Source organism: Procambarus clarkii, chromosome 38 (genome assembly GCF_040958095.1).
Source record: "Procambarus clarkii isolate CNS0578487 chromosome 38, FALCON_Pclarkii_2.0, whole genome shotgun sequence".
Taxonomy (NCBI): Eukaryota; Metazoa; Arthropoda; class Malacostraca; order Decapoda; family Cambaridae; genus Procambarus; species Procambarus clarkii.
Window position 1 is genome coordinate 20,189,984 of NC_091187.1, and position 26,848 is coordinate 20,216,831.

Genomic DNA, 26,848 nt, shown 5'->3' on the forward strand with positions numbered 1-26,848 from the left:
TGATAAGAAACAGTAGAGACTATCAACATTTTCCGGAGTGAAATATTGTTTTTCAAATTAGGGATAATTGAGTTAATTACTCATTTATTACTGTTTAATTGTAGATGACTTTTGTTTACACTACTACACAATGTCTAATAATAAAGAGAAACCATAATTAACCCCAGTTCTTATATAGTTTTCCCCTGGAGGTTAGAGAAGCAAGTGAGCCTTGCTAGCAGGCTCAGAGCTCTCCCTACCTGTACCTCATATTATCCCTCAGTGAGGTAAATGAGTCAGTGAGGTGAAGTACCTCCTTTATCCCTGTCACTTACCTCACACGACGTATAAGGAGTCACCTGAGGTAAATGGGTTACAGTAAGCGATGTTACAGCCCCGCTCCTGTGCCAGGTAAGTCTACTACGGGCTCACCATAGCCCGTGCTGCTTGGAACAAAAAGTTCCAAGTAGCGAATCTTAAACAACAACAACAACAGTAAATGAGGCCGACGTCATGTGACTTTCTACAGAAATTTTATAAGAATTAGATTATATTTATAAATCTTTATTAGTACCAAAATGTGAAATCTCAGGTATATAGAGAGAGATAATTATAAACTTTGTTAGATACGCAAATTTATTAATTAGAAGAACTCGGAGCCTATGGCACCATCACACCCAAGAATATTTATGCAAAATATTTAATCTGAGACCAGTGTGTATTTGTCTTCAGTCGCCAATACATTAAAACATTGACTGTAACCATGATATATATATGTGCCAGTTTAGACCCATTGTCTTGTGTATGACCCTCTGTCCTGCGTGACAGTCAATACCACCATTATCCTCACTTTAATAGGACTTAATTGAAATCCCCTTATTAGGCAAAATTGTAATTAATTTTGTCAATAAAGATGTTAATAATAATAAGTCGCCAATATATATTTTGCGTTTACCCAAAATACTACAAGAAAATACGTATATAAGGAAGTAATTCCATATCCAAGTTTCAGGAACTGACATCAATATGAGAATTTAATTAATATGAAATTTTGTATATTCAAAGAAGTATGTGAAATTTTCTTTAAATGTTTTATATTTTGCTCCTATATTTTTAATTCTCAATTACAACGAAGAAACTAAAAAATATTTGACTTTGAATATTCTAAGATTTGCACCTTTGTGAATGTTCAGGTGACAGTTACTGCCCACTCCAGCAGTTAAGCCTTGTCCTGCTAGTTTCCCCTGACATATGACCTGCCAGTTAGTTTACAGTCAGGTGTCCAATTACTGTTGGGCGAATAGGGGCATACAATGCAGGATCAGTAACCAGGTTTTTCCCTGATATGGACTCGAACTAGGATATCTATCGCGAGGTGTGGGGCGAGCACGCTACCGCTGCGCCAGTGGTACCCTCCAGATAGGTACCGCTGCACCAGTGGTACCCCGCAGATAGGTACCGCTGCACCAGTGGTACCCCGCAGATAGGTACCGCTGCACCAGTGGTACCCCGCAGATAGGTACCGTTGCGCCAGTGGTACCCCGCAGATAGGTACCGCTACACCAGTGGTACCCCGCAGATAGGTACCGTTGCGCCAGTGGTACCCCGCAGATAGGTACCGCTACACCAGTGGTACCCCGCAGATAGGTACCGCTGCACCAGTGGTACCCCGCAGATAGGTACCGCTACACCAGTGGTACCCCGCACATAGATACCGCTGCACCAGTGGTACCCCGCAGATAGGTACCGCTGCACCAGTGGTACCCCCAGATGAAATAATGGGAGCAAATTGAATAAGTCTAGGGTCAGAAAAGACCTGGGTAAATACTGGTTTTAAAACAGTGTTATAGATTCATGGAACAAATGCTCGGGCAACATAATAGACGTGTGATCCCTGGATAGTTTCAAGCCAAGGACAGACAAATGATCAGCAACATGAGGGAGGCCTACAGTGTGCCAGACCACTGTAGATGTTAGCCAGCAACAATACCTCACATTAAGATATACATTATTGTTCATATTGTTAAAGACTGCTTCACCCTCGTCCCTCGAAGGGAAGGTCCACCTTTGTTGTTGTTTCAGATTTAGCTACTCAGAACGAAGTGTCCAAGTAGCACGGGCTATAGTGAGCCCGTAGTGGACTTACCTGGCACAGGAGCGGGGCAAGTAGCCCGGGCTATGGTGAGCCCGTAGTGGACTTACCTGGCACAGGAGCGGGGCAAGTAGCCCGGGCTATGGTGAGCCCGTAGTGGACTTACCTGGCACAGGAGCGGGGCAAGTAGCCCGGGCTATGGTGAGCCCGTAGTGGACTTACCTGGCACAGGAGCGGGGCAAGTAGCCCGGGCTATGGTGAGCCCGTAGTGGACTTACCTGGCACAGGAGCGGGGCGGCACACATGGGGTTTCTCTCCAGTCTAACTCCTGCTGGAGTCGTGTGCAATATGCCGGGAGTTTTGAGCGGGGCGAGCAGAGGTAAAATGTTAATTTGAAGGTCAAAGGGAATACGATATTGAGTCATTTGTGCCGATTAGGTAGTTTGAGTGCATAGCGGGCTAAAAGGCTGGTTTGAGTGCATAGCGGGCTAAAAGGTTGGTTTGAGTGCATAGCGGGCTAAAAGGTTGGTTTGAGTGCATAGCGGGCTAAAAGGCTGGTTTGAGTGCATAGCGGGCTAAAAGGCTGGTTTGAGTGCATAGCGGGCTAAAAGGCTGGTTTGAGTGCACAGCGGGCTAAAAGGCTGGTTTGAGTGCATAGCGGGCTAAAAGGTTGGTTTGAGTGCATCAGATAACACAGCCCTCCTGCACTAGTGTGTACAGATAACATGCGAATTCACTCATGTGTATTTGAATGTAAATGGATATATCTGTTTCGTGATTAATTTCCAATAAAATCTGTTTACCTATGAGAGCTCGCGTGCGCGCGCGCCGAGTATGAGGGCGAGTGGTTATATCTCACACACTGATACATGTCTCTCACACCGCTGTAAATGTCTCTCACACTGCTGTAAATGTCTCTCACTCCGCTGTAAATGTCTCTCACTCCGCTGTAAATACCTCTCACACCGCTGTAAATGTCTCTCACACCGCTGTAAATGTCTCTCACACCGCTGTAAATGTCTCTCACGCCGCTGTAAATGTCTCTCACACCGCTGTAAATGTCTCTCACTACGCTGTAAATGTCTCTCACTACGCTGTAAATGTCCCTCACAACGCTGTAAATACCTCTCACTCCGCTGTAAATGTCTCTCACACTGCTCTAAATACCTCTCACTCCGCTGTAAATGTCTCTCACACCGCTGTAAATGTCTCTCACACCGCTGTAAATGTCTCTCACACCGCTGTAAATGTTTCTCACTCCAGTGTAAATGTCTCTCACACCGCTGTAAATGTAAACATTACCTCAGCGTAATCTCCTAAGCTGGTGAAAATGATAGATCTGCACAACACTTAAATTAAAGACTAGTTAGTCGAGACTTTAATAAAGAATATTTATCTGCTAAGCGTTCGGAGATGTGTTTCATGTAGTGGAGCCCGTATGAGTGGAGCCCGTATGAGAGGAGCCCGTGTGAGTGGAGCCCGTATGAGTGGAGCCCGTATGAGTGGAGCCCGTGTGAGTGGAGCCCGTGTGAGTGGAGCCCGTATGAGTGGAGCCCGTGTGAGTGGAGCCCGTGTGAGTGGAGCCCGTATGAGAGGAGCCCGTGTGAGTGGAGCCCGTGTGAGTGGAGCCCATATGAGAGGAGCCCGTATGAGTGGAGCCCGTATGAGTGGAGCCCGTATGAGTGGAGCCCGTATGATTGGAGCCCGTATGAGTAGAGCCCGTATGAGTAGAGCCCGTATGAGTGTATAACCGACCCACAGCAAGGGTCTGTGCTTGGTCTACTGTTATTCACAGATAACACATAGTAATGTCCCTTAGGAATTATGGTTATTATTACATATGGGAAAATTGGCGGGTTGTCAAGTCTTAATTTGACAGCCACGTGCGGCCAGGGACCAATTACCTCCACCCTGTCTAATACCAGTCAGGACAGGGTGGTATTAGACAGGATGGATAAGTGAATCCACCCTGTCTAATACCAGTCACTACCTGTGTATTCATCCTGTCTAATACCAGTCACTACCTGACTGTATACACCCTGTCTAATACCAGTCACTACCTGACTGTCTAACACCTGGCTGTGAGTAATGAGTGGTGGTGTCAGGTCGCTCTCACAAAAACACAAACTTTCCTACACAAGGGACCTCCAGTTTGGATATAATGACAGTTCATAAGTAAAACTAGACGAGTATAATGAAAGGAAACTCAGAGCAAGATAATGAGAGTAACGATCAGCTAATAAGTATAATTAATGTGGTAATTATAGAGCCAGAGCTCTACTGAACACGGCGCGTAAACCTCTCAACAGCCACCTCCCCCACTTTGTGTTGTGAAGGCTTGGCTGTACTACTCTATATATAAACCGTTGTAGAGTTTACCTCAAGAGTTACGGGTTATTCATGCCCGTGCTACCTCTTGGGGTGGCTTAATCTTCATCAGCCAATCAAGTCAAGTGCTAGTTTGGTTCACCTAGTATCCTTATATTACGTGGAATGCGTGAGTAGTCACGGCCAGTCAGTCCCGCTCCTGTGCCAGGTAAGTCCACTACGGGTTCACCATAGCCCGTACTACTTGGAACCTTTCGTTCCAAGTAGCGAATCTTAAACAACAGTGAAGAGTCAACTACCCGGCACTAGCAAACTTTGAGAAGGAAAGGGAAATATCAGGAGAAAGTGCCTAGCCATTATATAGCACTGGGAAGGGGTCAGGATAAGGATTTAGGGATGGGACGGGGGGAAGGAATGGTGCCCAACCACTTAGAAAACAATCGGTTGAGAAAAACATATCATACCATGCGGTCAAAGTCACTGATATAAGGAGCTTAATAATGGTGGTTAATGTTCATATACATTGCAATTGGAGTGCTAAGGGAAGGTAGGGGGTTGGAAGTCGTTAACTGCCATAAATAAGAGTATCCCCGTCTAATTGTGGCGTCGTTCCGTATAGTTGACAGCTGTGAACAGATGAGAGCAGCCGGCCAAGACACAAGATAAGCATCGTAACTGATCAATAGGTTCCGTCGACCTGGTCCCAAGCAGTGATACCTGGCAGACTTAAGGCGACGACAGCTCTTACCAACACCTGTCATTAAAGTCGAAGATCCCGCGGGTGGCAGGAGAGGACGGGCCATGAGGGTGAAGAGTGGCGTGACCCCGTGACAGTGAAGGCGGCCTGGGGTCAGCAGGGAGGCACGCGAGGGGCCGGCGCACGCCCCCGGCGCCGGCCGCCACACAAGGGGGCATCGTCAGTGCCTCCGCCCCCTCTACACGCCTCTGCTGCGCCTCCTCCTGGTGGTCCTCCACCTCCCCAACATGTGTTGATCTTCTTGGAGTCGAGAGTGTTCTTCCTGCTGCGGCTCGTGATCAATGGTACTATTGGTGCTCGCCTTCCTACTGCCGCTAATCTGCCCCAGCTCTTGGTCCTTCTTGTTGGTAAGTTTCTACAACACAAATACTTCTACTTTAGTTTAGCTAATTTTGTGAACCGACAGAACAGTTGCTTAATTGCTCAAATAAATCGTATTAACGTGATGTATCAAGGAGAAAATCAGTAGGAGCCGTGAAGAGGATTCGAACCTGTGGTCAGGGTAATCCCAAACAAACGCCTTAGACCACTACACCACGACATGGTCAGTGCAACCTGGGGTTCAACTGAATCCTTTAGCGATCCTGAGGCTTCCACTCAAGCCTAACTAGGGTTTAACACATTCCCCCCCCCCCAGCCACGCTCTCTGGCTTGTGGTCTAAGACTAGGGGGTGAGGGAAAGGGGGGGACCCATAACGACACCATGTTTGTGTACGAGACCATCATCACCATCACACAATCTACTTGAGAATGGTCCAGGACGGACCGAAACGTCGTCGTCCCTTCACTTTCTAGTGTGTGGTCTGGTCAACGTATCTCAGCCACGTTATTGTGACTCCTCGCCTGCAAGACCATCAAGGCTCAGTAAAGGGACGTTTTAGGCAGCTGCACAAAGCATGTACTAAACTATGCGTCTAGAGGAAGGGTCTAGAGGACTTGTCTAGAGGAATACACACTGGCTCCTAATACACTTTGATTGCTTGGTCCATCATCATTCTAGTTGTGTCATCCGCGGGTAGGTTGATGAACAGTGACTCATCATTCATAGATGACCTCACCCCCCATGGCTGTCATACTCGCAATAAGCAGAACAATTCCTTCACAGGCTTAAGACTAAAAGCCAAAGTGACGTATTGGGTGGACACGATACTGAGCCGCTTAGGCAGTACGGACATGGTGTAGGTCTCTGGTTGATGGTCCATAGAGGCCGGTTTCTGGGTCCCAGAGCTGTACTCCCCAGTATCACCGCCCTGCAGGGTCTCCTGATGACGACCCTACACCACGTCCACCACGTCCCGACAACGTGGAACTATGTCAAGCGTCGATGTCTTCAATCCTCGGATCCGCTTTTTTGAGGTTAGTGACATTTTTTCCAAGGGTGTCTTTGGTGACACCGTCGTGCAGCATACGACCGCCGCCACGTATGCTGCACGACGGTCGTTAAGGCAGTGGCACTGCCGTCCGCAGCCACATCACGGTGCCTGAATACATTTCCAACAAGAACTTGTCACGCTCAAAGTGCCATTTAACATCGAACAGTACACGTGAGGTGAAGGAGATCTTTCATCACGTATAATATACCAGGTAGTCCACACATTGGTCTAAATACCTCAGTCACCCCACAAGTTAGGCCACATCTGACGTATACATCATAACTCACACCACCGGGACCCATCGTACATAGAAAACGGCACCCTAGGTACATTAAGGGCTCACTATTGCCCGTCATACATGGACACCTAACACAACAAACAGCAACAACCTAGCTACAAAGAACAGTGGTGATCAGCTGACGCCATCAACACACCATCAAGCCCTCGCCACCAAGTACCAAGTTTAACTCTAAAACACAACATTCAGGACTTGCCAACTACACACTGGCACATAACCAGTTCATTGACAGTTGAGAGGCGGGACCAAAGAGCCAGAGCTCAGCCCCCGCAAGCACAACTAGGTGAGTACAACGGTGACTAGTCTCCCAACATCGCCACTCGTGCAGTTATCGGGAGGAGAAAACCTCCACGCAAACTGTACCTGTCAGACAAAAAAGTAGAAAGTGTATCTGAGAACCTTACGACCAACGCCAGTCTAGAATGTCTCGTAGCAATTTTGTATCTGCTGAATATATTTTCCGCCCTACTTTTATATCGTTTATATAACTTGCAAACGTTCCTGTTCAATCCTAAATCGATTATAACATATGGTAACAACGGAATGTATTAATAAATCCTATACTATTGAGTTTGGAGGGTTAAACTCCGTCGATGTAAAGTGGCTGTGATGTTGTTGTTACAGATTTAGCTACTCAGAACGAAGTGTCCATGTAGCACGGGCTATGGTGAGCCCGTAATTGAGTTCGGCTATACGCGATAACCTTGTTTCTGTGGTAATGGCTTGTGATGTTTGGTCGCTAATCAAATATTCTCGTGAAAGTATAATGAACATAAGAGTTCAAACTGTTTAATAATAAAAAACAAGTCATTTCCCTTAGGAAACAATGCACCAATCCTGCAAGTCTTATGCCACTAAAAAGACTGAAGTGATTTAGACAAGCGAGAGGCGTGTGGTCGTACACATACACGCACCCGGGGGGTGTATCAAGTACAAAATACACACATCATACCCGCTGCATCTAACACGTATTGTGATGAGATCGATACAACGTACAAGATACAAGTTAATTAATTAAAAGTATGCGGCATTTGCCAACTGAACAACATATACACAGTCATCGACCAGCCGCCAGGGACAATGGACACCAACCGCGCCGAGGGAAGGAGTATTGACCATGAAGGTGGGACCCAAAATCTCCAAAGACTGTGTTGACCATGATGTAAGGGCTCCACATCTCCAAGATTGTGTTGGCTATGTCGCAGTGACCCCACATTCTCATGACAGTATTGACCATGACGTAAGGACGTAGGGAACCCACATACTAATGACAGTATTGACCATGACGTGTGGATCCCATATACCATGCAACACCACATACCGATGATAGTATTGACCATATCACAGGGACCCTACATAGCATACCAGTATTGACCATGATGTAGGGACCCCACATCTCCATAACATAACTGACTATGACGCAGGGATCCGACATCTTCGTGATAGTATTGACCATGACGCATGGACCCAATATACCCATGACAGTATTGACCTTGACCCTGTATTGTCGCCTTAACCACACATTATTACTGGCGTAAATAGTGTCATGTCAGAGTCTCAAACCAACTCCGTGGGATTCGGAGCTCTTCGACTGAATGCCACCGACGAGAACCTTTAGAAAAAGGTCGCTAACCTGAAAAGGGCGGATCCGAGGATTAAAGACATCGACGCTCTCTATGTCCATTACCTTCTCACCAGCCCCTTGTCCCTCCCGAGATTAACTTGCTGTCTGACATGTTTCAGACAGTCTGAGACATGCTGTCTGGCCATCTAACTAAGCGAATTCCACTGTTTACTGAAATCCTTTCTTGGAGAAGTTCTCAATCATTCTCTGGTGACGAGGACTGGAATCATGCCATCTCTGCCGTCATGGCCGCCCAGATCGCTCTCCCAGCCACTCTACCTCAACCTCTCACGTGGTGAGCAAGGAAGTCACACCAGAGTAGATAGGCAACTCGGCACAGGCAGAGTTGATTAATCTTGGTTGATTACCCTGCCCACCACGGGGGTTGTGCCCGCTGCCCACCACTGGGGTTGTGTCCGCTGCCCACCACGGGGGGTTGGAGAAGAGGAGTCGTCCGGTGGGGGTGTCCGTCGGGCACTAAGGCATCCACAGATATATCCACATATATATGTAGATATATGTAATATCCTCTGCGCCTGTGTGTTCCACGCTGCCTCGTGGCACCTTCAACACTTAACTGTGCCTCGTGCGCCCACACGTCATCTCCACGGGTCATGATTGATTATTTCCTTCTGGAAATGATCAGGTTCATTACTCTTACTCCCACCTGGTGGTGCCTCTGAGGACGCCTGTCCCCGGCGAGGCAGATAACTCTCACATTACCTATTAATCATCTGTTGACAGATCACTCTGTGTACCTGTCTTAATGCTGTCCTCTCACTAACGTATAGCACATACCTTCCAGGAAGCCGGCCACTGCTCCATCGTCACCCCTCGTTCACAGAAAACGAGAGATGAGCTTCACCAACCGCACTACATCTTTACTGATTACAGGCGCACAATGTCTGTCCTCCATTACGTTAATTGTGTCGGGAAAGCGCTAAGCCAGTGTGATGTATAGCACTTGAGACAAGGAATAGAGATGCGAGGATCACCTGGAGCACCCGACCACCGTACAGCGTCCGCCACCTCCCGCACCGTTACTAAAAGTACTGTGTTCTGCCTCAGCCATCCCCACATAGTACACTATTACCACAGTCAACGGTGCCGCCACAACACGGGTTGACAGATGGTTATATATGTGGGTCCGTGTGTCGGGGAACCTCACGCGCTGGGCGTCGATAGCAAGCAACGTGGTGGTTGAACACATGATTAATGGTCAGCACTCCACCATAGGTACCAGGATGTAATCAATCACTGACGCACACACGCTCTCTGGGGGACTGTTGACGAGGTAGAGATAGATGGCCAAGAGAGGGATAGAGAGATGCAGACAACGCGAAAGTGTCGAACAGAAGGAGGAACTGATAGAGACGAAGAGAGAGACCTCCATAAATGGTAGCCGAGGCTAATTCCCCATCCCCCCGCCGGCACTCTGTTGGTAATCTTGGGCACGGTATTTTAGAGTTTAAACAAAACACGTCAGAAGTCGTTGTGTTCGTGCAAGTAACTAGAAGGTTTTCATTATACAAATTACCCAAGAAATCGCCAGTCTAAGCCACTTTATTGGTGTTTTAAACATAAAAAGTGTACATGCTAACCTGTTGTGCTTGCCTAGAGGTGTTAACGTAGAGGGATATCTAACTGCGGAGCCCATCATGCCTATAATGGTGCTTTTACACATGCCATCTTGCAGTACTCGTTCATAGTTAGTGAAGGGAGGTGACACCGAGAACCTCTGGCTCCAGCACTTGACTGTGTCTCCTTGTTGTGTTGTAACTTCCGCCCACACCTGGTCGAGGACCGGGCCGCGGGGACTGCTAAGCCCCGAGATCATCGCAAGGTAACCGCAAATTAAGGAGACCACAGCCTCTCCGTAGCTATATTTTCATTACATCGCCTCTGGTTCTTATCCATTATAATGTTACATTTAGGTCTCTAAGGCTGTCCTCATTGTCCCTCTCTCTCTAGTGCTCGTCTCGCCTTATATCTCTGAGATTTTCTCAGTTTTGGCCATCAGCTTTGTCAGTTGTGGGGCTCCATGCTGGAGATGCATATTTTAAGACTTGTCTAACATATGTAGTCTATAGATTTCAGAAGGATTCCTTGATTAGGTTTTTCAATGTGGTCTTATGTTTGATATGTGAATATGTGTGTCATATGTACTGATATGTGTTTGTGTTAATGTGTGATGTGTGTTGGATGGGTGTTGTGTGTGTGTGTGTGTGTGTGTGTGTGTGTGTGTGTGTGTGTGTGTGTGTATGTGTGTGTGTGTGTGTGTGTGTGTGTGTGTGTGTGTGTGTGTGTGTGTGTGTGTGTGTGTGTGTGTGTGTGTGTGCGTGTGTGTATTGTGTTTTTTACTCTTTATCACTTTCCTTCCATCCCTGTAATCATAGTGAGCATGGACTACTTTATTCAGTAAGACTGGAAATTAGTATGATTTGCAGCTTCTTGGAAAGGGGTAAAAGGGGCATGGGGCTCGACCCTGACCTGCCTATGACCATCCCCGGACAAAGACCAGTCACCCTACAAAGTTTGGTGAGACTAGCCTCTAGCGTCCGGCCCCCGACCTTGAACGGGCAGACAAAGAAACAACATCCTCTAATATATATATATAGATAGATAGATAGATAGATAGATAGATAGATAGATAGATAGATAGATAGATAGATAGATAGATAGATAGATAGATAGACACCCCCTCAAGTTGGAAAGGGGACCATGGCATGAGAGGGGTGTGTCCTCACTGGCCCTTGCCAGGGAAAGTATAAAATGTTATTATATTAATTAGAATTACGATAGTGGTCAAGGAATTCCAGGGAGGGGAGGGCATTAGCATGTTGCGAGGTCCGTGACGTGTCCCCACAACATTCAACAGAGGGACCTCGCTAGTCGCCTCGACATTTTACCGAGTTTTAGTTTAACAGTTGCGTGGCCGAGTCATTTGTGGTAATTTATTGAGACGTTAATGCTTGGCAGGAGCTTCTCTGGTCTTTGTGTGTGCTAAATATTTCTTGGTTTGTGTCTCCGAGTGTGTTTGCGTGCGTGGTCTGATTGTGTGAGTGCGTGTGTGCTCGCATGTGTATGAGTGCATGGACTGAGCTCTTGCTCCTGGTCCCGCCTCTTGTCCTTCGAGGAACTATGAGTGATCACTCCAAATCGCCCTGAGTACCTTCACACCTACTTTTGGACCTGTGTGTTGAATCACCTCCGCTGCTTCACCGCCTTGCATACTACCGCCCAGAGGTCATGGCGGTGTACCATGATGGACACTGCCATGAGTACATGTACACAAGGTAGACATATGTTGTGAGAACGTTGTCGGAATGTGCACATGTTGCATGAGCAGTCCCCTGCATGATCATAATATACCAACCACCTCCCACCAACACAATAAACACACAACACACACACAGCAACAAGAACACACTGGTGGAACAAGAACAATACACCACCACAACAATAACAACTACACACCACAGTAACAACAACTAATCTATACTGGACGGACAAATAAACTTTCACAGCCACAGCACCAATCTAAAGGTCGTAGCCACAGCACCAATCTAAAGGTCGTAGCCACAGCACCAATCTAAAGGTCGTAGCCACAGCACAAGAACAAAGGTCGTAGCCACAAGACCAAAGATCATAGCCACAAGACCAAAGGTCGTAGCCACAGCACAAGACCAAAGGTCGTAGCCACAGCACAAGACCAAAGGTCGTAGCCACAGCACAAGACCAAAGGTCGTAGCCACAGCACAAGACCAAAGGTCGTAGCCACAGCACAAGACCAAAGGTCGTAACCACAGCACAAGACCAAAGGTCGTAGCCACAGCACAAGACCAAAGGTCGTAGCCACAGCACAAGACCAAAGGTCGTAGCCACAGCACAAGACCAAAGGTCGTAGCCACAGCACAAGACCAAAGGTCGTAGCCACAGCACAAGACCAAAGGTCGTAGCCACAGCACAAGACCAAAGGTCGTAGCCACAGCACAAGACCAAAGGTCGTAGCCACAGCACAAGACCAAAGGTCGTAACCACAGCACAAGACCAAAGGTCGTAACCACAGCTTGCTTCACCAGCAAGAGCACCTGCGTAGAAGTGACTGAAGATGCGCTGCCTGAAATATCTCAAGTGGCTAATACCATATTTATTGCACTCTTGACCAGGGACTTGAACCTCACTTCATCCTTTACTCTCCCTCAGATTGTTGTGAGTGGCGGCGGCGGGCTGCGGCAGTGATGGAGCCAGCCAGCTACCAGGTCAGTCTCCACCCATTACACCCAGTCTAACATACAACAAATGTATCAATGCAATTTTCACACTGCAAAAGCCAAAGCGGTATTTTTTTTGTTAATGCGAGGTGCGAGACACATTACACCTGCCCAGCATAGCCATACTACTGCGTCAAGTCACAGCATATAAATGTGTGTGTGTCTTAGATGTTATGCCTAACCCAGAGTTTAGAAATATATTGGTTTAATGCGAAACCGTTTAGACAGCTGAATTTGTGAAATTCGGTTTAGACACTGAAGTCAGTGACCTTGTTACTGTGACCCCCCCCTCCCACAATGAATCAGAGAGGAGGGAAACTGCTGCTTGGGTAACAGCTTCCCGCCGGTTAATGGCCGGGGTGCCAGAGATGGTCTCGCTAACCCGATCTACCAGCAACACTTTCTTTCAGATCCCACTGGTGGTGTGGCCTCCACGTCAACGCCCGTGGCAGCGCCTCTATCTCACGCCCACCCACTCCTCTGCCGCCCACGCCCATGCCAACCCCCACAATCACGCCCACGACGAGACGTCGGCGAGAGACAGCTTGGAATGGACTCTGGGATCTGATTATGACCACGAGAAGGACCTCTTCAGAGACAAGCCATCCACCATGCGTCGACCTGGGTCAGTCTGATGTAAAGTAAAGTAAACTTTACTTTACTTTTAAAAAAGTAAAGCGACTATACTTGTAATGAGGTATCTTAACTTGCCGTAAGACATAACGTCTTGGGACTCTCCGCTGGAACTGAGTCATGCAACGGGTCAGCCGGAGAGGTGAAGCCTCGTACTCTTATGCAAGTCTCAGGTAGAAGACAAATCTTACACTAAGAGCAATAATACAGTAAACCTTGCGACTTAGGGTATCAACCTAAGTACGGACCCTCGTTCGAGGAGAATTCGGCATAACATTATAATTGGATAGGCTTAGTAGTGATATACAGCTTGGAGCCATTAATGAGATATCCAAGATTTACCTTCCAATACATGTCTTTGCTCTTAATATTAACATTTGTATTGAAAACAGCAATTACTGATAAGGTTCATCTAAGTTTACCTATCTTATGCAGCATTGAGGAGTTATCACCACAGGTTAGGTCAGTTATATATAACTAACTTCTAAGTGTTAATCATTCCAAAATATTTCTCAAACTTCTCCACTGAGAAACATTTTCCATAAATAACTTTTATTTATTTAACTTTATGGAACTGTCTTTAATCAAATGTTTATAAACTATTACGTAATATAAAATATTTGGACGTTATTTATATTTGTTATTGGTATTTATTAGTGGTGGTTCAAAGACACTTCTGACATACCATATGAGGCACCCGGCAGTGCCCGGGTCACTATCTGACTCTCTGTCTAGCACACGCCTTCCTTCCCGCACTTCTATATCCCCTCCCTCCTCCCTCCTCTCTCCCTCCCATCCCCTCTCCCCCCACCTTTGTTTTCTCTCTCCCTCCCTCCCGTCTTCTCTTCACGCTCGAGTAAGGTTGAATCACCAGACGAAAATAGTGTTTGTAACACTCTATGGACAATCAAACCCACATTTTATACTTAATAGTAGTCATTAGTTGTCGCTATATGATCCAATCCTACTTAATGAGAGGCATGCGGGACTGAACCCGACCCCCCCCCCCCTCTCCATACGACACTCCACCATACAATCACAATTCACCATGGGAAGGTGCACGAGGCTTACCACAACAGTCTGGCCTTCAACCTCAGACAGACTCCCTTGTATAGATACATACTGTAGTACATCAACAATTATACTGTGAGCTTCACCGTAGTTGGTGTTATATCCCCTTATCTCACCGTTCTCTACCACTGTTACTTTCTTCCGCTTCCCTCACCATACTCCATCACTCTCCCTACCTCCCTCACCATGCCCTCCCCCCCCCCCCCTCCCCCCTCCACCGTTCGGAATGTCAAGAGTTAATTACGAAACACTTCAACGTCTAATATTCGAACACAATTTCCAAGTGGCAGCAGTAACAGCGTGTCGTCCCTGCTGGCAGGCGAGACGGAAGGGCGTGCCAGGAGGCGGCGGCGCTGAGGGGCGCCTGGCAGGAGGTGACGGAGGCGCTGAAGGAGGAGTCACAGCGCCATGACCAGTCCAGAGGCAACGACCGAGCCGGGACATCTCGCCCCACTTCTGCAGACACCTTGCTTCAACCCACACTCGGCCAGGGTACTCTCATCTTCGCCTACAGCAATCTCACTCATTTAGCCCACATCCACCCATGATACTCCCAGTCACCACCCCACCCACGGTGTTGCCATTCACCAGGCCCACCCACGGTGTTGCCATTCACCACCCCACCCACGGTGTTGCCATTCACTAGGCCACTCAACCATCAACCCACAGATGAGTAACTAATAAAACATAGGAAGCTGTAGCGCCGCCAAGACCTGGGAGAAGAGACTTTGGATCCTCTTGAACCAGTGAAGGGACTTTGATTTTTCTTACAGCTAATTATTTTTTTTCGTGCTGCTGCTTTTTAATTTGTTACCTGCAGTTTAGACAATAATCTTATGAGAATAGAAACATACCTGAAAATTGGAGTTCCGTTGTTCGATGAGCTGTCAGTTCTTACCTGTAATGGAATGATATAGAATTATGCATATGATTTCGTGAACTCCCTCTATACATTTCAGTCCTCATACATTGAGGGGGGAGGGGGCATTTATGGGGCCTGACAGCTGAGTGGACAGCGCTCGGTATTCGTAGTACTAAGGTTTCGGGTTCGATCCCCGGTGAGGGCAGAAACAAATGGGCAGAGTTTCTTTCACCCTGATGCACCTGTTAACCTAGCAGTAAATAGGTACCTGGGAGTTAGACAGCTGCTACGGGCTGCTTCCTGGGGATGTGTAACAAAAAAGGAGGCCTGGTCGAGGACCGGGCCGCGGGGACGCTAAGGCCTGAAATCATCTCAAGATATCTTCAAGATACATCACAGAATATAATGCATTACCAACATTAATGAACAAATTCCGTAAACTCCAGCAGGCCAGACGAAGGTGGCACTTAAGACACACAGAAATCACAATAACGTGATGCATCAATGAACAAATCCGCAAGAGCCGTAACGAGGATTCGAACCTACGTCCGAGATCATCCCAGACGCTGCTTTTAATCAACTTCTGGTTTCAACTCTTTTGACCATGTCGTAGCTCAGTCGGTTAAAGGTAGCGTCTGGGGTGATCTCGGACGTAGGTTCGAATCCTCGTCACGGCCCTTGTGGATTTGTTCATTATGGCACTTAAGCATCGAGATGTGGCTTACCTTAAGAGGCTGAGGGTGTTGCAGCAGCACTTGTAGCGAGGTCAGACGGGTGCAAGTGTCCACCCAACACTCCTCCCTCAGACGCTCGCATCTGAAAAATTATGATTATAAATCATTCAAATATCCTCCCAAATTTTGTTGATAAACATTTAGTGATCTCTCAAGACGTGTCGAACACGAGATGAGAAACGCTGGATGCCGGGGTGTGGAAGTCTGGTAAACATTAATGGCATCCTCCTCTGCAGCAGAACTTATGCAAGATTGTATCTGGTAACTCCTTCCCTTATTCTATTCTCATGTGACCTTTAAAGCTTACCATTCGTGCAAGATAACAAGAATACTTCTGTTTCCCTCCTCTAAGTTCCAATTCTGGTATATATATATATATATATATATATATATATATATATATATATATATATATATATATATATATATATATATATATATATGTCGTACCTAGTAGCCAGAACGCACTTCTCAGCCTACTATGCAAGGCCCGATTTGCCTAATAAGCCAAGTTTTTATGAATTAATGTTTTTTCGACTACCTAACCTACTTAACCTAGCCTAACCTAGCTTTTTCGGCTACCTAACCTAACCTATAAAGATAGGTTAGGTTAGGTTAGGTAGGGATGGTTAGGTTTAGTCATATATCTACGTTAATTTTAACTCCAATAAAAAAAAATTGACCTCATACATAATGAAATGGGTAGCTTTATCATTTCATACGAAAAAAATTAGAGAAAATTTATTAATTCAGGAAAACATGGCTTATTAGGCAAATCGGGCCTTGCATAGTAGGCTGACAAGTGCGTTCTGGCTATTAGGTACGACATATATATATATATATATATATATATATATATATATATATATATATATATATATATATATGTCGTACCTAATAGCCAGAACGCACTTCTCAGCCTACTATTCAAGGCCCGATTTGCCTAATAAGCCAAGTTTTCATGAATTAATGTTTTTTCGTCTACCTAACCTACCTAACCTAACCTAACCTAGCTTTTTTTGGCTACCTAACCTAACCTTACCTATAAATATAGGTTAGGTTAGGTTAGGTAGGGTTGGTTAGGTTCGGTCATATATCTACGTTAATTTTAACTCCAATAAAAAAAAATTGACCTTATACATAGAGAAAAGGGTTGCTTTATCATTTCATAAGAAAAAAATTATAGTAAATATATTAATTCAGGAAAACTTGGCTTATTAGGCAAATCGGGCCTTGAATAGTAGGCTGAGAAGTGAGTTCTGGCTACTAGGTACGACATATATATATATATATATATACATATATATATACATATATATATATACATATATATATATACATATATATATATATATATATATATATATATATATACATATATATACATATATATATATATGTCGTACCTAGTAGCCAGAACTCACTTCTCAGCCTACTATGCAAGGCCCGATTTGCCTAATAAGCCTAGTTTTCATGAATTAATGTTTTTTCGACAACCTAACCTACCTAACCTAACCTATCCTAACGTTTTCGGCTACCTAACCTAACCTAACCTATAAAGATAGGTTAGGTTAGGTTAGGTAGGGTTGGTTAGGTTCCGTCATATATCTACGTTAATTTTAACTCCAATAAAAAAAAATTGACCTCATACATAATGAAATGGGTAGCTTTATCATTTCATAAGAAAAAAATTAGAGAAAATATATTAATTCAGTAAAACTTGGCTTATTAGGCAAATCGGGCCTCGCATAGTAGGCTGAGAAGTGAGTTCTGGCTACTAGGTACGACATATATATATATATATATATATATATATATATATACATATATATACATATATATACATACATATACATACATATATATACATATATATACATATATATACATACATATATATACATATATATATATATATATATATATATATATATATATATATATATATATATATATATATATATATATATATATATCTATCTATCTATCTATCTATCTATCTATCTATATCTCTCTCTCTCTCTCTCTCTCTCTCTCTCTCTCTCTCTCTCTCTCTCTCTCTCTTTTCAGTCTCCAACTGACCATTCCCCTTTTAAGGATGGGGTGGAAAGGATAAAATATGACAACTCTGAGGTTCCCACTACAAAATGAAGGTTGTCTGGACTGTCAGGTTACAGGCCTAGGTATCTTTCGATCGTAAAATAACAAAGTAATACATTGGAAAAAAATCTCCAGACGCATGATTACAGCACTAAGGAGTTCAGACAAAAACTATTGTATCATTGTAGCACAATACGTCTGTGATTTCTCCATTTTATGTTTAAAATAATAAATTTCTAACAAAGATATATTAACACATAATGAATATAAATATAAAACTTGTTAGCTCAGTAATATAAATTGTAGGTGTATTAATTAACAGCTTAACTAACAAATCGTTTGTATAAGTCTGGATTAAGGACCTTGCCTTTCATCTATAGGGAGGATCTAGTGTTAATGTTTAAGGCAATATTTTTTGTGCCGCAGTTGGTGAGGTGAGGCCCCGTGTAGCGAGGGTGAGGGCCCAGGACTCTCTCACCACCTCCCTCCTCTACTCCCCGAGACCTACACACACCCTCACTGTTCCCAAGGCTGCCCCAGGGTACGCCAGGACCCCACCGGCGCCTTCTTCACCTCCTAGCCTCACACCGTCCAGGACCCCACCGGCGCCTTCTTCACCTCCTGGGCTCACACCGTCCAGGACCCCACCGGCGCCTTCTTCACCTCCTGGCCTCACACCGTCCAGGACCCCCACCGGCGCCTTCTTCACCTCCTGGCCTCACACCGTCCAGGACCCCCACCGGCGCCTTCTTCACCTCCTGGCCTCACACCGTCCAGGACCCCACCGGCGCCTTCTTCACCTCCTAGCCTCACACCGTCCAGGACCCCCACCGGCGCCTTCTTCACCTCCTGGGCTCACACCGTCCAGGACCCCACCGGCGCCTTCTTCACCTCCTAGCCTCACACCGTCCAGGACCCCCACCGGCGCCTTCTTCACCTCCTAGCCTCACACCGTCCAGGACCCCCACCGGCGCCTTCTTCACCTCCTGGCCTCACACCGTCCAGGACCCCACCGGCGCCTTCTTCACCTCCTAGCCTCACACCGTCCAGGACCCCCACCGGCGCCTTCTTCACCTCCTGGCCTCACACCGTCCAGGACCCCCACCGGCGCCTTCTTCACCTCCTGGCCTCACACCGTCCAGGACCCCCACCGGCGCCTTCTTCACCTCCTAGCCTCACACCGTCCAGGACCCCCACCGGCGCCTTCTTCACCTCCTAGCCTCACACCGTCCAGGACCCCCACCGGCGCCTTCTTCACCTCCTAGCCTCACACCGTCCAGGACCCCCACCGGCGCCTACACCACCTGGCTCCACACCATCACCACCCATGCACCATTATGACTGGTGACCATATAATGTACAGTACCTACACCTATTATAATAATGAATGTAGTAAATAGTGTAAAGCAGATATAATGGTCGTTTTTAAGCCTACAAAATACGGGATACCATGCAATAAAATAGGCCAGCAATGTCCGAAGCTGAACTGGAACTTTGGAACATAACTGTTCGCTCTACCCAGACGGGGAGGAGCGAACAGCTCTTCTTCCCGTTTGGGTGGACGCCGAATCAGGATCTTTGTTATCTTAACTAACATCACTGAGCCTTCATTAGACTTGTGTCTAATACAGAGTTAAGAATATTTTGCACGTAGATATACCCAGTGGTATGGATCAGTATATCTACTTTGCTATTGATGTGCTCATTGGGCCTCCTAAACACAGTTCAGCAGTTTAATTGTTCATTGATGAATACATTAACCAGGGTGACACTGAGGACATATGGAGTGCCAAGTTTAGTCTCTTGTTACACTCCTATGCTCTTGGAACCCTACAGATGAATTCCTGTTGGGTAAATAACCTCCTATCCAACGAAGAGGCCGCTCTCCAACATTCAATCTGGCGAGTTCACTCAATGACATGCCAGTTAGCAATATTAATGGCTGACATATGATCTAGAAAATTGGTATATGACTTTTTCTATGCAGTGAGGAAGGTGGTAATGCAATGAAGCACATATCTCTGACGCAAGTTTTAGGCCTATGGTCGTAGTTCACCTTCATGTCAACAGTGGGCAGTAGTATTTATTTCACTTGTGAAGATAACATTTTACCTTTTGATCACTTGACCAACTACACATGCGATTTGCCAAAGAACAAACCAATCACCTATGAGAAATTACATCAGCTGATGCTTATAAACAATGACGATAAGAGAGATAAACAACACGAGGTGTACAACTGAGTCAACCACCTGCTCCACCCGTTGGTAAACACTATACACAATCAGACCCACATGTCGGGCTTCAAAGCAGCCACTAGTGGTTCCAAGAGGAGCCAATCTTACTTAAAACAGGGACATAAAGGTCGATCTTAACCACCCTAAAACACTCGCTATATGATCACAGTTATAAATATTTAAGCCTGCCTACACAGGCTTCGAATAAATTAATAGGAACTGCTGCTACGCACTGGTAGCAGCAGTTCATATTTGAGTTCATACTTGAAAGTATGAACTCAAAATGTAACAAACCTTATGGACTAGGTATATCTGTGTAGAATAATGATACTTATGATAGTATGCAGGACAGCCACCCCCCATATAACCTTCTTTCTCAGAGTTCAAACTGCAACTGAAAAACCTGGCGGGTGTCCGGAGAGCTCTCCACTCCTGCCGTGAGTCGCCGGGAAAACTCCTCCCAGAGGTATGATAATGTACAAGGTTTTAACACAAATGAACTAACTGCTGAACTTCACAATAAGACACGAGCTATACAATTAACATGTGGAATACTCGGGGTAATCCAAATGAGAAAAAAACCTGCTCACTTGTTGGGATCAAGTGAACAGGCTAATCACGTTGCCAAATCTACAACCGCCACACACAATTAGGCAGTTATATGATCTTACCCTCTCAGTTACCATAGTCTTAACCCAACAAAAATATTTTATTAGTTTTTGAATGCACACTCAAACACAACAGCCAACGCAACTCACTAATTACACCAATTACACATTTGAGAGCTTGACATGACTCGTTAGGCTGTGGATAACTATTATGTCTCACCACATCCGTTCTGCCACGTAAATAAAATTATATATTAACATTACTCAGCTCACAAAAGTAAATAAAATATCCAACCTAAATAGACATAACAGTAAATCTTCATATGTTACTAAAAATAATTAAGACTTAAATTCATCATTTTAATGTATAACTAACAATCCTGTGAGATGAGGATATTATATTAACTAATAGCTAGTTTTTTATCTACTCTGTAATCTTTCATACAATAGAGTAGCGGTATATTGCTGAGTGTATTTAAACTTGTTACCTGTTAATAAAAACAAAAGTTAGAAATTTCCCCAACGGCTGAGTAATAATAAAAACAAACATTAGAAATTTCCCCAACGGCTGAGTAATAATAAAAACAAAAGTTAGAAATTTCCCCAACGGTTGAGTAATAATAAAAACAAACGTTAGAAATTTCTCTAACGGTTGAGTAATAACACAAACACTAATTTCTATTCCACATATTAAGTCTTTTAAGGGGATAGCGCGAACGCAGTCCCCAGCTAACAAAAATTTCGCACCCGAGATAACCACATTTGGGTTATTCGCAAGGGTCAGCACCACCGAAGTGCAATGGTGAGCCTCGCCCTGGGAAAACCGCCTTCGTGATCACGGTATCTCCTGTGCCAGGTAAGTATGCTAGTTATGGTGGCTGCCACAGTCCAACCCACCATGACTGTGGACCATCACTCGTCACCGTAATCTTTATGTTACGATTTGCAAGACTTGAATTTGTTTTACCCGTTTTTTGTTTAACTCACGTGGCAAATTATTATTCATATTTATTACAAAAGAAATAATTAAATAAATAGAATATAACTTGACTAAAGCATAATGTACGTATGTAACTGAAAAAGTATTATTTAACACCGTAATCCTTATTGACTAACTACTATCTTATGTTAATTAAGCAATTAATCCATGTATGAATAACCATCCTGTGAGATAGGGATATTAAATAACCTTATAGCTTGCTCTTTATCTCTATTCTCTGTAACCCCTCATATTGAAAAAGGTTGAAGCTACACTGCTGTTTAATTGCTGTTTAATTGTTAATGATAGTGCAAAACCTTACGTTACACATCCCTCAAGGAACTCTGTAATGATTACACACCAGAAAAGTATTTTATTTATATATAATAACTACATCTTTGGTCCTTATATTAAATTTTGGAGCTAAAATTTTTGTCCTTCCGTAAAGCGCTGACAAATATTCCATTTTCTTACATGCATATAACTTGATGGGAAACATTTATATAAAAAAAATAACTTTTACCTGATTTACCTGGTTTACTTGAGGGCCACTAACCCTAGTGACCTCGACGAGGACAGGAAGCCGGCGGCTTGTCAAAGGTCCCGATAAGAACTTGGTTGTTAAATGATCTTTTGTCAGTTGCATCCGTGCACTATGCTTTAGTCTAGTTATATTGTATTTAATTATTTATTTTGTAATAAACATTAATAATAATTTGCCACGTGAGTTCAAACAAAACTTAGTAAAACAAATACAAGTCTTGGAAATTGATGATCTTTTCCATGTATATTTAAAAGAAAACTTATCCCTGAATTTTCTTTATTGCATATTCAAATCCATTTATAACAATCAAGGTGCATATAGCAAACATGATATTGAACTAAACCTCGGCATTATTAATAATTTTATTGTGTTTGTGTCTAGCTTCGAACACTAAATTTTGTAACTAACCCATCAAGATTGAAACTTGCTTAGCTAAATGAATTGTGGGGTTCAGTCCCTGAGCCCATTATGTGCCTCTGTAACCCTTTCCACTACCGCCCACAAGACGGGTATGGGGTGCATAATAAATGAACTAAATTAATTAAATTAGTTACATCATACACAAGACGATTCGTCCAACAGATTTGGAAACCTACCTAACTTGAACTAGCTCGACCTAACCCAACTGAGCGAAATAGTCTAACCTAAGCTAATACATCCTAGCACAACAAAAAAAAATTATTGATTGATAGTTGAGAGGCGGGCCGAAAGAGCCAAAGCTCAACCCCCGCAATCACAACAAGGTGAATATAACTAGTTGAATACAGCAATATACACAGTTTTGACAAACAGCAAAAAAACGAGCTTCGTAGAATCGTCTTGTGTCCGAAACGACCATACCCCGTCAAATCAACTTTGTGGTGCAAATCCACAAAGTTACCAAATTACAAACCACAAAGGTCGTGACAAGGATTCGAACCTACGTCCGAGATCATCCCAGACGCTGCCTTAATCGACTGAGCTACGACATGGTCAAAAGAGTTGAAACCAGAAGTTCTACTAAACTTACTTGGATCCTGCAGCCTCTCCGAGACACAAACCAGGGTTTTACACAACTCCCCCCATGCACCCGAGCTATGTCAATAGGCCGTTCTACCTCTTCGCTCTTACTTCATTACACACAGAAATCACAATAGCGTTATGTATCAATGAACAAATCCACAAGGTATTTGAAATCCTTTGTGGATTTGTTTATTGATGCATCACGCTATTTTGATTTCTGTGTGTACTGAGCGAACCTTTGCCTTACAATCTTCCTTTTCTTTTTTTTTAACAAACTTAGGTACAGAGCAATGTACTGCAGCAAACTCTGAACAGAGCTCAAGGATATCTTCCAATATTCATGAATGAAGTAGTTACTCAGCTCAAAGTATCTTATACCATTTGGTCTGAAATAATTGATAACATAAACATAATTTTTTTAACATACACAAGATATAAGCAGATTGTTGAATTTGTGGATAGACGGGTAGGTCCCCTAAAGCCACTAATACGCAGAACGTTTCTGGCATACAGATATAGTGTTAGAGAGTATGTCCCAGCTCTTGTTCACATAGTTTACAATTGGAATGTTCACCATTGGGGGATTCATTACCTGTCATAGATCAATATCCTAGCCTAATTCTGGCAGTTACAATGTCCCACTGTCTAGTGGATGTTTTTGTGATGCCTGTACATCAGAGAACATATAGATCTCGGTTCTAAACATATCGTAACTCTCTATACTTATGCTTTCCGCATTTTGAATGTCAGTGATTGCTCTTTTGTCATTCCTGAAGTAGTGCGGTTTTTACAACCGAGATTAATTCTTAGATCTAACTCAATTTCAGACTTGTCACATGCAGCTTTAGCTGCCTTGTCCACATCATCATGCTCGTCAACATTAATGTGAGGTGGTATTCATGCAAATGAGACTTTTTGCTTCGTATATTAATTACCTACGTTTATAATGTAAGTTATAAGATTTTGTAGTATCTGTTTTGCATGGGGTTGTCACGTGCTTGAAGAGCTGACTTTGAATCACAGAACATTACTCCGCTTGTTTTTTTTTTTTTTTTTTTTTTTGAGATATATACAAGAGTTGTTACATTCTTGTACAGCCACTAGTACGCGTAGCGTTTCGGGCAACTCCTTAATCCTACGGTCCCTGGAATACGATCCCCTGCCGCGAAGAATCGTTTTTTCATCCAAGTACACATTTTACTGTTGCGTTAAACAGAGGCTACAGTTAAGGAATTGCGCCCAGTAAATCCTCCCCGGCCAGGATACGAACCCATGACATAGCGCTCGCGGAGCGCCAGGCGAGTGTCTTACCACTGCACCACGGAGACTGCTAAAGAGAGTTTTTTTTTTTTTTTTTTTTTTTTGAGATATATACAAGAGTTGTTACATTCTTGTACAGCCACTAGTACGCGTAGCGTTTCGGGCAGGTCCTTAATCCTATGGTCCCTGGAATACGATCCCCTGCCGCGAAGAATCGTTTTTTCATCCAAGTACACATTTTACTGTTGCGTTAAACAGAGGCTACAGTTAAGGAATTGCGCCCAGTAAATCCTCCCCGGCCAGGATACGAACCCATGACATAGCGCTCGCGGAACGCCAGGCGAGTGTCTTACCACTACACCACGGAGACTGCTTTTGTACTCTGTAATTACAGAGTAGTCCCCAATAGGGAGTACAGAGTAATTACTCTGCCATGTTGGGGAGTGATGTACAGATAGCCAAAGAGGAAGCCCTAGATGGAGTTGAGGAAGGTGGTGCAGATTTCCGTAAGGTCGGAAATATATAGAATAATAACTCCTGTAATATAACTTCTTGTATCTTTATTGATACGTGGTTGGTCTTGTTGTATGGTTGGCAGGAGAGGTGAGCACCAGGGGTGACTGGTGCCTGTGGTGTGGACATGTTTAGGATGTCAATATCTGGTACGGTGTTCTGTGTCGTTTCTGTGGTTTGGGAGACGTAGGCGGTTGGTGCAGTGTGGACTGCTTGCGGAGTTTTGTTTAGTTTAGGGTTTGCTGTGTGGGTGGTTTATGCGTTTTCTGTGGGGGGTTGGAGAGGTGCTGACTGGTGGTGGAGGGGAAACTGTGGAGGATGCATTATTTGAAGGACTGAGAAATTTGTGGAGGAATTTGCACTTGAAAATAAAAAGCCTAGAAAAACTCTTGTCGATGTTATATGTCATAAAAATTTGAAACAAATAAAGACAATAATCAAGATGATCCAAGAGTTAGTACAGAGGAGCAAGATGATCCCGCTAGAACTGCTATTTTCTACCATGTTCCCTCCCCCCTTTTACATTAGCTCTTGAACCTTGTCTATCTAACGATATATTTTTCCTCTATTATATCTTCTACATATATTTCTCTCTAACACACATCCATCCCCAGGAAGCAACCCGTAGCAGCTCTATAATAGTTAGTTTAGTTCATTTATTATGCACCCCATACTCATCTTGTGGGCGGTAGTGGAAAGGGTTACAGAGGCACATAATGGGCTCAGGGACTGAACCCCACAATTCATTTAGCTAAGCAAGTTACAATCTTGATGAGCTAGTTACAAAATTCAATATAAGTCATCACATCAACAATGGGTTCGAGATCGACCTCAAGTACAGGTCCTAAATTAAGCAACTGACATATGTGGAGAGCTAGTGTCAAAATTTATATGTTTGTCCTGCACACCGCCCCCCATCCAGTGGGCAGCGGTGGATAAGTTACAATCACTTAGTTACTACCTACAGTTAGCAAACTGGGGATATTTGGCTAAAATTTCTGGTAGCAGATCATTTTGAATGAAATATTGACACATCGCTCTATAATAATAATAATAATAATAATAATAATAATAATAACCCAGACATCACTCGGTACCCCTACTCAAATCTCTGAATATGTTAGATATTAAGTCACTGCACATTCTCTCATGTGCATTATACATATATAAAACGCTGAACTGTAATGCCAATCCTAACCTCAAAAGCTTCATTGAAGGTTGTAACAGAGCCCATGAGCACTACACCAGAAATAAATTCAGTTTTGATATTCCAAAAGTACGACTTAATCAAACTAGAAATGCTCTACAAATCAAGGGACCCAGAATGTGGAATGACCTTCCCAACCATGTTAAAGACTGTACCTCTCTCAACCAGTTTAAGATAAAAACGAAGCACTACCTAATAAATTCCCTGTAACCTACCTTACCCCTCTATTGTCAACCCATGTCTGTTTTCTTAAACAACGCTGTTTGTCGACCTATTTGTATTTGTGCTGCTTTTTCAGCCATGTTTCCCCTTTTTTATCTATTTTTATTTGTTCTCAACATATTTTATTCTTTATACTCATTTAGTATTAAGT

General features: G+C 44.0%; 1 protein-coding gene, 1 long non-coding RNA gene and 1 other non-coding gene across 3 annotated transcripts in view; 1 reads left to right on the plus strand and 2 right to left on the minus strand.

The window, feature by feature from the left end:
* LOC138349880 (uncharacterized) overlaps positions 1-26,848 on the minus strand; it is a 609,089-nt gene that overhangs the window by 575,019 nt on the left and 7,222 nt on the right. Inside the window, exon 2 of the long non-coding RNA XR_011230847.1 lies at positions 16,017-16,107. This is a non-coding gene — a long non-coding RNA (uncharacterized lncRNA). The remainder of the gene's footprint in view (positions 1-16,016; positions 16,108-26,848) is intronic.
* LOC123771934 (uncharacterized) lies at positions 4,944-19,535 on the plus strand. Its single transcript, XM_045764757.2, has 5 exons — positions 4,944-5,503; positions 12,658-12,713; positions 13,136-13,350; positions 14,749-14,921; positions 18,552-19,535. The coding sequence occupies exons 2-5, from the start codon at positions 12,693-12,695 to the stop codon at positions 19,067-19,069; spliced, it is 927 nt and encodes a 308-aa protein (XP_045620713.2). The 5' UTR covers positions 4,944-5,503; positions 12,658-12,692; the 3' UTR covers positions 19,070-19,535.
* On the minus strand, positions 21,672-21,834 carry LOC123772053 (U1 spliceosomal RNA). The gene has a single exon (XR_006774596.1). It is a non-coding gene; the product is annotated as a U1 spliceosomal RNA (small nuclear RNA).

Coding starts and splice junctions, on each gene's coding strand:
- LOC123771934 (XM_045764757.2), top strand. CDS start 12,693: ATGGAGCCAGCCAGCTACCAG. Junction 13,351..14,748: donor TCCACCATGCGTCGACCTGG/GTCAGTCTGATG, acceptor CCCTGCTGGCAG/GCGAGACGGAAGGGCGTGCC. Junction 14,922..18,551: donor TCAACCCACACTCGGCCAGG/GTACTCTCATCT, acceptor TTTGTGCCGCAG/TTGGTGAGGTGAGGCCCCGT.